Genomic DNA, 14,652 nt, shown 5'->3' with positions numbered 1-14,652 from the left:
GAGGAGCCAATCAGCTAGATGTTGCTGGGGCCGCTGTGAGCCAATCATCAGCCGGCAGCTGGAAGTTTGCTGGCAGCTGGAAGTTTGCTGGGGCCCCTTTGGCTGTGGCTCTCAACACTATGTGCTTAGAAAATTAACTTCAAGCTCTCTAACATGAGAAAAACAGCAAACAATCACAATCAAGAAATTGTCCAGCTGGGCATGGTGGCACATGCCTGTAACCCCAGCTGCTCAAGAGGCTGCGCAGACTGGGAGATACTGAGTTCAAAGCCAGCCTTAGCAATGTCAAGGCGCTAAGCAACTCAGGGAGACCCTGTCTCTAAATAAAATACAAAATAGGGCTGGGGATGTGGCTCAGTGGCGAGTGACCCTGAGTTCAATCCCCAGTACCAAAAAATAAATACATACATACATAAATAACAAATTGTCCTTTAACTATCCAGTAGGAAAGATTGCAATTTAAACTATATAATTATTTAAATGTTAACCCATAACCTAACATTCACTTGGGACTATGTGCCTATTTAAAAATAAAAGCAAATTTCATCAGTTTACAGGAAATACAGGGAATAAAAGCACATGTAAACACCATATGGAAGCAAAAGAAGAATGTGGGACATTCTACAGGACAAATGACCTGGTTTCTACAGTAAAAACACAGCAGTGAACAAAAACAGGAAGAAAAGGATGTTTTAAATAAAGAAGATCTGAGAGATATATCAACCAAATGTCATGTTTGGATTGTTTGTGAATCAATAAAAATGACATTTTTTAAGAATCTGAAAAAATCTAACATGGACTTAGACGACACTAAGTGTAATTTCTTACACATAATGATCAATGTGATTACGCCAAAGTGCCTTTTTCTTTTCTTCTTCTTATTTTTGTTTCTGGTACTAGGTATTGAACACAGAGACACTTAACCCTTGAGACACATCCTCACGCCTTTTCATGTTTTATTTAGAGACAGGGTCTTGCTAAGTTACTTAGGGCCTCACTAAGTTGCTGAGAATGGCTTTGAACTTGTGATCCTCCTGCCTTAGCCTCCAGAACCATTGAGATTAGAGGTGTGTACCACTGCATCTAGTACCAAAGTGTCTTTTTCATGCCCATAAATTTAGGCAAAAAGATATGTCCGGGATTTACTTTAAAGTATTATCCCTTCACTCCCCTCAAAATAGAAATAAATGAAAAATTATGTTACAAATTTGGATAATTGTTAAAAGTTAGGTATTGAGTAAATAGAGGTTCTGGTTTATATATTTTTTAACTTCCATTAAAAATTTTAATGCAAGCTGGGTGCTGTGCAACATGCATGTAATCTCAGTGCCTTAGGAGGCTAAAGCAGGAGGATCACAAATTCAAAGGCAGCCTCAGCAAAAGTGAGGCACTGAGCAACTCAGTGAGACCCTGTCTCTAAATAAAATACAAAATAGGGCTGGGGATGTGGCTCAGTGGACAAGTACCCCTGACTTCAATCCTCAGTACTCCCTCCAAAAATTTCCATGCAAAGCAGGGCATAGTGGTGCACACCTGTAATCCCAGTGACTTGGCAGGCTGAGGCAGAAGGATTGTGAGTTCAAAGCCAGCCTCAGCAACTTAATGAAGCCCTACTCTACTTAGTAATGTGGCTCAGTGGTTAAGCACCCCACTATTCTACTACCAAAAATAAAAATTAATGCAGTATGCCCTATATTATACATATATTAATTACTTTCATCCTCATAACAATCCTGACAAGGCTACTATTATTTCCTCCATTTTACTGAAAAATGAAATAAATATCCTTATTAATGTTGTTAAAGTGAAAGTTTAGTATACAATGGGGAGAGGACCACTCATTTCTGTTTTAAGCTTAAAACTTTAAGTTCAACAAAAACAAAGTAGTAGTAGTCATGGTTAAAGAATGTATATAAAGAAATAAGCAACTTAAGACACTTATCAGTCCATTAAACTGAGACTAAGTCTTAATTTTCCATTCAATCAGTACCCAGGTTCAAAGTTAGTGTAATATCTATTTTCCCATCACTAATTTTCTGCTTGTTTTTCACTTTAAATGTTTATAATACATATTCTGGCACTATGGAAATAAACTACTTTACAATCTGCGTTATTAACCAGTTCAAATAGCACTGATTTTTCTTAAAATAACCCATTTTCAAATTTTTGGCTTAATTTAGGAGAAGCAAAAAACCAAATTGCACAGATAAGTCAAAGGTCACTTTTACTGTTGGTGTGAAGTTTATATTATTCTTTAAAAAATTCTAAAATAGCATCACACAAAGGTAAGTAGTGGAAAGTACATATTAAAGGAATGGACTGGGTGCAGTGGTGCACTCCTATAATCCCTGCGGCTCAGGAGGGTGAAGCAAGAGGATCACAAATTCAAAGGCAGCCTCAGAAACTTAGCAAGGCCCTCAGCAACTTAGTGAGACACTGTCTATAAATAAAATCTAAAGAAAAAGGGGGTCTGGGATGTGGCTCATTGGTTAAGTGCTTCTGCATTCAGTTCCTGGTATCAAAAAATATATAAAATGGGTCTAGCACAGTGGTGTACACATGTAATCCCAGCAGCTCTGAAGGGGAATACAGGAGAATTACAAGTTCAAAGCCAGCCTTAATAACTGAGTGAGACCCTGTCTCTAAATAAAACACAAAACAGGGCTGTGGATGTGGCTCAGTGGCCGAGTGCCCCTGAGTTCAATCTCTGGTATCAAAAAATAAAATAAAATAAAAATAAAATGGTTTAATCATATTTTCCTGCTAATGTAAGGTAACCTGACCTTGGGAAAGCCATGGTACTGGCAAGGGAAAGAGGAAAAGGATACAAGAATTAGAGGACTAACAACTAGGTTTACGAAATATCTTTATGGATTTTGTGCCACTCTAACAGAGAAAGGGGAGCTGAAAAAGAATCCAGTATTTGGGGGCTAAATCTTACCTCTGACATTCATGAAGTATGGACATTGGGTACATAAGTTCTGCTGTCTTTCATTTCTGACCTTGTAAGGCAGTTGTGAGATGAAATCAGATCACAGATGTAAAGTACTGGTCATAGTGCTAAGTGAATAAGTGCTTCATAACAGTTAAGCACCCCCTTGCAAAAAAGCGGCTTGTACCTGGGTCAGAAAAAAAAAATCCTACCACCTGTGATGGAGTGGTGATTTGATCTTTTTGAGTTTGGTGGATAATCCTTGGATAATTAAAAGGTTTAATTCTATACTTGGCTTGTGCTGTTAAATATACACATACATATAAATACACACAAAACACGCACAAAACATAAACTAGTAAGGTACAATGTGTCCCTAAACTCAGCTCACTAAGAACTGAATGTGAAACAATAACAATAAAGGCCACTTTAGCTGGTCTTTGAAAAAATTCATCAGAGAGCTTTAAGAAAACATAACTGGTAATTATGAAGCTACAAGCTTAATTTTTATATATAACCTTCTTCTTTGAGATCCTTGGAAGAAACTAGATTCAAAATATAAGGGTATGTGGTATTTCTAGAAACTAACAATTTATTAAAATAACTAATAGCCCAAATAAATAAAGAACTTAGTAGTTTGTTTTGTTTACAAAACCATTCCTAAAATTAGAAACTTAATTGCACATGACCTGGCTTAGAATTACTGAAACACAGATCTTTTAAAAAAATAAAATAAAATAAAATTTACTTTTGTTAATGAACATCTGTCAATTTTGAAAGCCTTCTTACCTGTTTTATTTGATGTAAGCGGCTGGCAGAAGTACGAATAGGAGAAGGTAGGAACAACTGAAATTTAAAATAGAAAAGTCAAGCTTGTGTTAACATTTCTGATTAGTTATTTCTAAACACAAAGTCAATGTTGAATCATCTAAGATATTTATTGAGTGTCTAATGTGTAAAGCATAAAGGTCACTTCATACCAATGGTACTGGTTAAGGTCAAATTTTAAAATATTCAATTGGATCTTGACCAAAATAATTACGCTAACCAAAGTCTAATATATTTCAAAACCCAACAAAATAACTATTAACATAACAAATATAGGACAGAGCCTGGCTTAGTGGTGCATATGTGTAATCGCAGCAGCTCCAGAGGCTCAGACAGGAGGATCCCAAGTTCAAGGCCAGCCTCAGGAACTAGTAAGGTGTTAAGCAACTTAGTGAGATCCTGCCTCAAAATAAAAACCAAAGCCAGGCCCAGTGGTGAAGCCTGTAATCCCAGTGGCTTGGGAAGCTGAAACAGGAAAATTGTGACTTCAAAGTCAGCCTCAGTCATGGGGAGGCATTAAGCAACTCAGTGAGACCCTGTCTCTAAATAAAATACAAAATAGGGCTGGGGTATGGCTCACTGGGCGAGTATCCCTTAGTTCAATCCCTGGTCCCCCCAAAAAAAAATTTAAAAAGGGCTGGGGATGTGACTCAGTGGTAAAACACCTGGGGTTTAATATCACAGTACCAAAAAAAAAAAAAAAAGTCAAAAAGAAAAGATTTTATCTTTACCTTTCCTTTCCTAAGTCACTAGAGCTTTAAATCACCTCATTCTTCTTGCCAGTTTAAGGCCATCCTTAAAGCTTAGTGAAAGGCTTTTCTTGGAACAAATAGCAGAAACAGTCCTTATATCAGCAGATAACTTGCCAAACTTACAAAACGAACATAAAAGAAGCAACTCCGCCAAACACCTTGAAATCTAGGCAGGGAAACCAAATTTTCATTAATATCAATTGACTTTAGGCAATCATTTTCAAGTAGTTAGCACATTTACTCTTGATTGCTATGACACTTGTTATCTACATCCTTTCTCTTTTGGGAGGCTATTTTCTCTTTTTAGGTCTTATGTCAAAGCTTATGACATCATTGGTGCTGTAGTGTGAATTTTCTGGGGTGCGCTGGATTTGAACTTGGGCTACAGAATCATAGAAAGTTTTTTTAAATATATATTTTTAATTTTTAGTTCTTAATCTACCTTTATTTATTTTTAGTTCTTAATCTACCTTTATTTATTTATTTTTTATTTATATGTGGTGCTGAGAATTGAACCCAGTGCCTCACACATGCCAGGCAAATGCTCTACCACTGAGCAACAACCCCAGCCCCTAAAATTTTTTTTATAGTAGATGGACACAATACCTTTATTTTATTTTCATGTGGTGCTGAGGATCAAACCCAGTGCCTCACACATGATAGGGAAGCACTCTACCAACTGAGCTACAACCCTAGCCCCCCAAATTTTTTTAACTGGACAAAAAGTGAATCAAATACTGGACTGTCTGATTTTTTTGTAGTAATAATGTGGAAAATTAATGGAGAAAACAATTAATTGGAAGAGTTAAGTACCACAGTTGATGTCATAATTTCAGCCAGCCAATCTTCTAGTGATTTCCTGGACAAAGTTTTCCAATAGGAAATTCTAAAACTTTTCCTGAAACCAAACTGAGTCCTCCCCATCCCTTAGGTATCAGTGAAAAACAATCTCTTCCAGGAAGTCTTGTAATTAGTTTAGAATAGTTTAGCACACTCTGTAAAATGCCTCAGATAATTTTTCTACATAAAACAAAATATTAAAATAAAGTATCCTGAGATGTTGTTAAAACTCACCAGTATCTTCTGTGTTAATTTCTCACGTGTCTCTTTTACTCCAGGGGAAAAAAGGCGTTGGAAGGAAGCAAGAGTATGCACCTAGGAATGGCATCACCAAGGGATGATATCATAGTTTGGGGCAGGGGAGAGTAGGGTTGTAAGGAGGGATTGGGATGAGTGCTATGTGAATCTGAAACTGATTCCTAGGATTTATCTCAAGTGAAGTAATTAAGATAGGAAGAAAGACTAATATTAGTTCCATTTAAAAGAGAAACCACAGAAAATTAATATTCTACAGATACTAAATTTTTAAAAGTAAATTTTAACTTTTCTAGGTGTGCTTTTACCCATTTCCTAGTCCTTACTAGAGATAAAAGGCTTAATTCTGAATAAAAAGTTGTATGCTGTCTTTAGAAATGTCTACCTGGTTCTAGAAATTACTTACGTTGGTTTCCAATGGTACTTAACAAGAATTGAGTCCAGGCTGAACAGACACAGCACAGACAGAGCGAGGTCTGGAATGGATTATACACTTGCTGCTGGGTGAGCCATTAACTAGATTTAGGGTTTGTAGCTGTCAATGTGAAAAGTAAAACCCAATCAGGTAAATATCAATAGCTATAAAATTAAAGTGGATGAATTGCTCAAGAGAAATACCATTTAAAGCACTCCAGTAATCCCAGCAACTCAGGAGGCAGAGACAGGAGGATCGGAAGTTCAAAGCCAACTTCAGCTAAGCAACTCAGTGAGACCCTGTCTCTAAATAATATACAAAATAGTGCTGGGGATGTGGCTCAGTAGTTGAGTGCCCCTGAGTTCAATCTCTGATAACACCCTCCCCCAAAAAGAAAAACACAATCTTGTCTAATAGGAAGATGAAACATTTATCCTGCTTCCTTTGGAATAGCAGGGGGCAGATAAGGATGGAGAAATGCCACAGTTGCACACAAATTCAACAGAGGTGCTAAGAAGATTCTTGGCAGAGAGGTGGGGAATGGGCATGCCAAACTCAGAGTTAAGAGATAAAGAAAAGGGGCGGGGGCAAGGCAGGGTGGCACAGGCCTATAATTGCAACAGCTCAGGAGGCTGAAATAGGAGGATATCGAGTTCTAAGCCAACCTCAGCAAAAAGGAGGCACTAAGCAACTCAGTGAGACCCTGTTTCTAAATAAAATACAAAATAGGGCTGGGGATGTGGCTCAGTGGTTCAGTGCTCCTGAGCTGAATCCCCAGAACCAAAAAAAAAAAAAAAAAGTGGGTGGTGGTGGTGGTTTGAAGGGAAGGCAGAGTCCCAATATTCAGAAGAGACCCTCATGTTTCTACTAGCTAGAAGTGGGATTCAGTAATTTCTTGAAAATAGTGAAAAAAATATTTGTGCTTTATTAAGCAGAATAATTATGAGATAACTCACAATTATACAATGCATAAGAAATATGCATCCGTATTTATATTTGTTTGCTAAATAAAACCCACGGTTCTTCAATGCCATTTGTTACAGTGATTTTTTTCCTAAAACATTGTTTTACCTATATTGAAATGCATGAAAAGCAGGACCAATTTTTTATCTTCAATTGTACATAACAAAATTTATCAATGTAACCATTTTTAAGTACACAGTTCAGTAGTGTTGTACACACTATTGTACAACCAATCTCCAGAACTCTTCATCTTTCAGTATCGAAACTCTATACCCATTAAACAATACCTGCTGTTCCTCCCTCCTCCCAGCCCTGGCAATCACCAATTTACTGTCTCTATGAATTGACCACTCTAGGTACCTGCAGTACCAATTTTTTTTTCAGGGGGCGGGGTACTGGGTATTGCACTCGGGGGCCCTCAACCACTAAGCTACATCCCCAGCCCTATTTTGTAATTTAAAAAAAACAAGGTCTCACTGAATTGCTAAGTGCCTCGTTTTTGCTGAGGCTGGCTTTGAACCTGTGATCCTCCTGCCTCAGCCTCCTAAACCACTGGGATTATAGGTGTGCACCACCAACCCAGAGTCTATAGTACCAATTTTAAGGATAGTCCAGGATGGGAAAGACACTTAAATATATAAAGTTTATGAGCCAAGCACAGTGGCACAGACCTGTAATCCCAGCAGTTTGGGAAGCCGAGGTAGAAGGATCATGGTTTCAAAGTCCCAGCAAGGGCTTGAAATTCTGAGTGAGATCCTGTCACTAAATAAAATACAAAATAGGGCTAGAGATGTGGCTCAGTGGTCAAGTTCCCCTGAGTTCAATCCCTGCTAACCCCCAACAAAAAAATACACACACACACACTTACACATATATAGTTTATGATATCACTCAACAATGCTTTTATTTTTTTCAGGAATGATAGTTCTACTTTGTAATGTGATACGTTAGCTAGAAATGAAAAAATACATTTATTGTTCATGCTTTCTGAAAAATATTTAAATACCATAGAGATACATAAATTAGAAATAAAATTCCTGGGGCTGAGATTGTGGTTCAGTGGTAGAATGCTTGCCTAGCACATGGGAGGCAGGGGGTTTAATCCTCAGGTCTATTTTGTATTTTATTTACAGACATGGTCTGAGTTGCTTAGGGCCTTGCTTTTGCTGAGGGTTTCTTTGAACACATGATCCTCCTGTCTCAGCCTCAGGAGCCACTAGGATTACAGGCCTGGGCCACAACAGGGATGATGGTATATTTTGACAAAATAAAGGTATATGCATAGCACTGTTACAGCAAGTTAAACCTATAAGCCATGAATGTTCCCATCACCAAATATGTAAAAATGAATTTAATTCTGCAAAACAATGTGTTTATAAGATGGCTTATTTTAAGTATGCATTATATTAAACTGAATTATAAGCAAATTAAGAAACTAAAATTCCTAAGAAATATTATGCATTTAAAAATTTTTAGGTACTAGGTTGGGCATGGTGGTGTATGCCTGTAACCCCAGTGGCTTAGAAGGCTGAGGTAGGAGGATCTGGAGTTCAAAGCCAAGCTCAGCAAATTAGTGAGGCCCTCAGTAACTCAGTGAGAACCTGTCTCTAAATAAAACACAAAAAAGGGCTAGAGATGTGGCTCAGTGTTTAAGCCCCTCTGGGTTCAATTCCCATTACCAAAAAAAAAAGTTGTGGAAATAATATTCAATATCATTCTATGAAGATGAAAACATCTAATTTTAAGCTTAAGATGTAATTTTTCAGAGGGATACTAGGAATTGAACCCAGAGGTACTTTACAACTGAGCCACACCACAAATCCTTTGAATTTCTTATTTTGAGGCAGGATCTCAGTAAGTTGCTAAGGGCCTTGCTAAATTGCTGAGGCTGCCCCCAAACTTGCAATTCTCCTGCCTCAGACCCCAAATCACTGGGATTACTGGCTTGCACCATTGTACCCAGCAGGAAGTATACTCTAAAATTTATTTCAAGGTATAACATTTCAGTAGAATGCACTCTACAGATTCATATAGAAATTCATATGATAGGGGGCTGGGGTTGTAGCTCAGTGGTAGAGCACTTGCCTAGCATGTGTGAAGCCCTGGGTTTGATTCTCAGCACCACATATAAATAAAATAAGTAAATAAATAAAGGTCCATCAACAACTAAAAAAATGTAAAGAAAAAGAAATTAATGTGATAGAGAAATTTATAAACAATTAACTGTATGACAACAAGTTAATCTATATAAAATGGACAAATGCCTAGAAACACACAAATTACCAAAATGATTCAAGAAGAAATAGAAAATCTCAACAGACTTATAATAAGACATAGAATCTGTGGTCAAAAACCTTCCAACCGGGCTGGGGATGTGGCTCAGTGGTAGAGCGCTTGCCTAGTATGTGTGAGGCACTGGGTTTGATTCTCAGCACCACATAAAAATAAATAAATAAAATAAAGGTATTGTGTCCATCTACAACTAAATAAAATAAAATAAACAAACAAACCTTTCAATAAAGAAATTTCCAGGACTAGGGGCTGGGGATAGAGCTCAGTTGGTAGAGTGCTTGCCTTGCATGAGCAAGGCCCTGGGTTCAATCCCCAGCACCACACACACACACACACAAAAAGGAATTTCCAGGACTAGATGGTTTCATGGATAAACTATAAAACATTTAAATGAAGAACTAACACCAATCTTTTTCAAATTCTTCCAAAATTAGAGAGGCTGGGGCTGGGGTGTATCTCAGTGTTAGTGCATAGCTTACTTAGCATGTGCAAGGTCCTGGGTTCCAGTCTTAAAACTGCAGGGGAAGAAAAATCAAGCACTTCCTAATGCATTCTGAAACCAGCAATTACCCAGATACCAAAGCCAGCAAAGATACCTCCAGAAAAGAAACCTACAGACCAATATCCCTTATAAATAAAGATGCAAAAAGATTCATTCCAGGAACTCAAGGGAGGTTTAACATAAGAAAATCATAGTGCTACATTATATTAATAGGACAAAGAGGGAAAACATGGTCATCTCAAAAGGCTTAGAGAAAACACTCATGACAATTCAATGCCTTTTCTGTTTTTGGTACCAAGGATTGAATCTAAGAGTGTAGTAGCACCGAGCTACACCCCAGCCCTTTTTATTCTTTGATTTTGTGATAGAGTCTCCTTAAATTGCTGGCGCTGGCCTTGAATTTGTGATCTTTCTGCTTCAACCTCCCAGAATTAATGGGATTATAGGGTTGCACCACCCATTCCCCCAAGGCTCAAAAGCCCTTACAACATGGAAACCCTCAGGGACTAAGAGTGAAAGGAAACTTCCTTAACATGATAAAGGGAATTTACCAAAATGCACAGTTAACATTACAATGAATATTAACTCTGAAAGCTTTCCCACCCAGACTAGGAACAAAACAAGGATGGGCACTTCCTGAGACTAAAGAGAGCTGAGGGTTGAACAACATGGTGAATGCGCTGAATTGTACTTTTTATTTATTTTTTAACAGTACTGGGGATTGAACCCAATAGAACTCTAGCACTGAGCTACATCCCCAGCTCTTATTATTTTTTTTAATTTTCAGACAGGGTCTTGTTAAATTACTGAGGCTGGCCTCAAACTTGCTATCCTCCTGCATCACCCTCCAGAGTTGCTGGAATTACAGGCCTAGGTCACCTCACCTGGCAAATTGTACACTTTAAAACAATTAATTAAATGTTATGTGAGGGCTGGGGCTGGGGCTGGAGCTCAGTGGTAGAGCACTCGCCTTGCATGTGGAAAGCACTGGGTTTGATCCTCAGCATGACATGTAAGTAAAATCAAAGTATTGTGTCCATCTACAACTAAAAAAATATTTTTTAAAAAAGTTATGTGAATTGGGCTTGGGGATGTGGCTCAAGCAGTAGCGCACTCGCCTGGCATGCGTGTGGCCCGGGTTCGGTCCTCAGCACCACATACAAACAAAGATGTTGTGTCCACGGAAAACTAAAAAATAAATATTAAAAAATTCTCTCTCTCTCTTTTTTTTAAAAAAAAGTTATGTGTGTAAGGGTAAAAGAAATTGAAGTTAAAGCGTAAAAGTTAAAGGGTAAAAGACCGGGTGTTGTAAAAGTTTCTAAGCTGCAAGGTCTGAGTTAAAATGTAAAGGAGGTATTGTTAGGTTTCTATGCTACCTGCAAAACCCGAAATTTCTGTAGCTGTTAAGACAATGCTTAGAACCGCCCAGTAAATATTTCCCCTGACTATTTGGTTGTTTAATAAGGGCTCTGTGTGGTTGCACATAGGCATTGCAGGGCCTGGACCAATCAGTTTAAATGTAACCCCCTCCTTAGGAATGACCTATCACTCCAGCCTGACCTGTTCCCGCCAATGAATGAACTAATCATGTTTAGGAGTTGTTGTTCAATTTTCCCGCGCCTCATGATGATTTGTTCTGATGTATACAAAGCCCTCAGCCCTCTCCAAAAAGTGTACTTAAGCAGTGCTCAGCCCCTGCTCGGGGCTCTGGCTGCTTTCCCTTCTTGAGTGGGCAACGGAGCCCCAGCATGCTGGTTCAATAAATCCCCCTTCTGCCAATTGCATGAGTGGTCACTTGGTGGTCTCTTTCTCCGACGTTTTGCGGGACCCTTACATGTGAATTTTACCTCAATACAATTTTCATAAAATGAATCATTCAGTCACCTTGGTTTACTGATCATAAGTATGTTTCATAAGTTTAACTAGCAGAAAACAGTTACAATTTAAAGATTGCATTATAACACTATGAATAGCAAATTTCATTTACAATTTAAGATAAATGTGATAAAAGTCAAATTTTTTAAAAAATCAAATTAAAAGCTGAAAACTACTTTTAAGAGAGCCTGCAAATTTTCCTCTCAAAAAAGTATGCCCTTCAAAAACTGGAAGCTAGATGATCTTATACATAAAAACAAACTTTAATGCTAAATCCATATGAAATTCAAAAGTTAATTCTGCTTCACCTGCAGCAAAAACTGTTTTCGATGTACTTATTTTTCCTTCATTACTGTTTAGAACTCTATTTCTCTTTTTTGGTGGGAGAGTACAGGGGATTGAACTCAGGGGCACTCCACCACTGAGCCACATCCCCAGCCCTATTTTGTATTTTATTTAGAAACAGGGTCTCGCTGAGTTTCTTAGGGTCTCACAAAGTTGCTGAGGCTCGCTTTGAACTCTGGATCCTCCTGTCTCAGCCTTCTGAGCAGCCCCAGCCCTGCTTAGAGCTCTGTTTCTCAAGGAAGAACTTGTAAGAAATGTAAATTCTCAGGCTCTGCCCCAGACTCACTGAATCAGAAACTCTGGGGGAAGACCTAGCCAGCCATGTTTTAACAAGCCCCCCATGTGCTCACTCAAGTCTAAGAACCACTGGTTAAGACAAGTAAGCTTGGACTGCAAGCCCAATCCCCAACAACACACACACACACAGAGAGAGAGAGAGAGAGAGAGAGCAAGCAAATAGCTTAAGTCTTGGACAAGGAGGCTGGTATCAGCATTTTCTTACCAGGGCATGCTGGCTCATAAATGTCGTGCTGTTTCTTTTCACTCTTAATGTGTCAGCTTGGAATATCTGTGAATTATCACTAAGGAGAAAAAGAAAACACTTGTTATATAAAGTTTATTACAATTTTTTTAAAACAGTGCTGGAAATGGAATTTAGGCCTTATGCATGCTAGGCAAGCACTCGACCACTGAGCTGTATCCTCAAGTCTGCAAATTTTTTTCAAGAAATAAGATTTCTAATACTTAAATAGCAACACTGTTAATTGTAAATGGCATCCTGGTAGAGACAACTGTGCAGATGTAGAAATTAACACACACACACATACATACACACATAAAAGTACACATCTTAGTCCATTAAGCTTAAACAAGTTACCATATAAGAAAAGGAATTCTCATGCATGCCACTTTACCTCTAAAGCTAGAGAAAAAGTATAATTTATTATGACCTTGGAAATACATCATTTTCAGTGTAAACCTGTAATTCGTTTAAATTTATGATTGGAGCTGGGCACAGTGGTGTACCCCTGTAATCCCAGCAGCTCAGGAGGCTGAGACAGAAGGATTGCAGGTTTGAAGCCAGCCTCAGCAACTTAGCAACACTTTAAGAAACCTAAGGCGACCCAGTCTCAAAATAAAATATAAAAGGGCTGGTGATGTGGCTCAGTGGTTAAGTGCATTTGAGTTCAATCTCCAGTACAAAATAAAATTTATGATTGGAGCTACCCAAATTTTACATGAACAAGAGGGATAACTGATAGCAGGTGTAGATAGAACTGAGATCTTCCACAGATATGGTTTGTTTGGCCTACATGGTGTTAAAACATTTCTGAATTCATTGTGCAAACTGAGAAATTTCATATTAAAAAAAATCCAGATTCCAGATTTTTGGCTTCTATTGAAAACTTGCAAGATTTTGCAACACTGGGCTCCATTCCCACATGGCAACAACACACTGAAAGTGAGCAGCTGCTGCCCACTGAAAATGGAGTAGGTGTCCTCACCTTGGACTATTGCCCACCCAGGTGGCCTCAATTCTATTTGAGCTTATAACCTGAAGAAGTTATCTTTTCCTTTACATGTTTTCTTTTTACTATAACTTTTTCTTTTGTACTGGGGATTGAACCCAGGGGCACTCTACCACTGAGCCACATCCCCGGCCCTATTTTGTATTTTATTTAGAGACAGGGTGTCACTGAGTTGTTTAGTGCCTCACCATGGCTGAGGTTAGCTCCTGATCCTCCTGAATCAGCCTCCCCAGCAGCTGGGATTACAGGTGTGAGCCACTGTGCCCGGCTTACAACTTTTTACTTTAAAATAGTTTAAGACTCACAAGAAGTTGCAAAAAGTATGCCAATGGTTCCCATGTACCTTTCATCCAGGTTTCTCCAATGATAATAAGAAATCATTTTTAATACTTTTCTTTGGCTGCTTTTGTTACCGAAAGCTGGGTCCTTGTCCCCGATGCCAATTCATGCCAATTTAATAACGAGGACACAGTTTTGAGAAAAAGGAAAAAGAAGCCTTATTGCTTTGCTAGCAAAGGAGCACTGGAGACTCTTATCTGGACACTGTGGTTCCACCCATCAGTGAGAACAAAGAACTATTAAAGAAGCTCTTTGTGGCTCAGCAGCGGAGCACTTGCCCAGAACAGGAGAAGTCCTGGGTTTGATCCTCAGCACCACATAAAAATAAATAAATAAAATAAAGGTATTGTGTCCAACTACAACTAAAACATAAATATTGAAAAAAAAAAAAAGCTCTTAAAGGCTGCATTCCAGGTGTGCCCCAAGGGGAGTCCCAGGTGTACCCTGAGGGCATGGTGAAGTGAAATTCACTTATTAAATAAAATAAAAGTATTGTGTCCAACTACAACTAAAAAATAAATATTTAGGGCTGGGGTTGTGGCTCAGTGGTTGAGTGCTTGCCTTGCATGTATGAGGCACTGGGTTCGATCCTCAGAACCACATTAAAAAATAAAAAAAATAGATAAAAATACTTTTTTTTAAAAAAGGAGAAGAGAGGGGCTGGGGATGTGGCTCAAGCGGTAGCGCGCTCGCCCAGCATGTGTGCAGCCCGGGTTCGATCCTCAGCACCACATACAAATAAAGATGTTGTGTCCGCCGAAAACTAAAAAATAAATATTAAAAAA

At 38.4% G+C, this 14,652-nt stretch overlaps 1 protein-coding gene across 2 annotated transcripts in view; it reads right to left on the bottom strand.

The window, feature by feature from the left end:
* LOC107159588 (P2R1A-PPP2R2A-interacting phosphatase regulator 1-like) overlaps window positions 1-14,652 on the bottom strand; it is a 70,096-nt gene that overhangs the window by 45,904 nt on the left and 9,540 nt on the right. For both annotated transcript variants that reach the window (XR_007344831.1, XM_015506179.2), the window contains exons 3-4: window positions 12,502-12,580; window positions 3,722-3,778 (exon numbers count right to left, since the gene is read on the bottom strand). Coding sequence is in view for 1 of the 2 variants with exons in the window: in XM_015506179.2 (XP_015361665.1) it covers window positions 3,722-3,778; window positions 12,502-12,580 (136 nt within the window). In the remaining variant the exon portion in view is untranslated. The remainder of the gene's footprint in view (window positions 1-3,721; window positions 3,779-12,501; window positions 12,581-14,652) is intronic.

This window comes from Marmota marmota, unplaced genomic scaffold (assembly GCF_001458135.2).
Source record: "Marmota marmota marmota unplaced genomic scaffold, marMar, whole genome shotgun sequence".
In the NCBI taxonomy this organism is placed as follows: domain Eukaryota; kingdom Metazoa; phylum Chordata; class Mammalia; order Rodentia; family Sciuridae; genus Marmota; species Marmota marmota.
The sequence above is the reverse complement of the archived record's forward strand: the minus strand, read 5'-3'. Positions and strand labels throughout refer to the sequence as shown.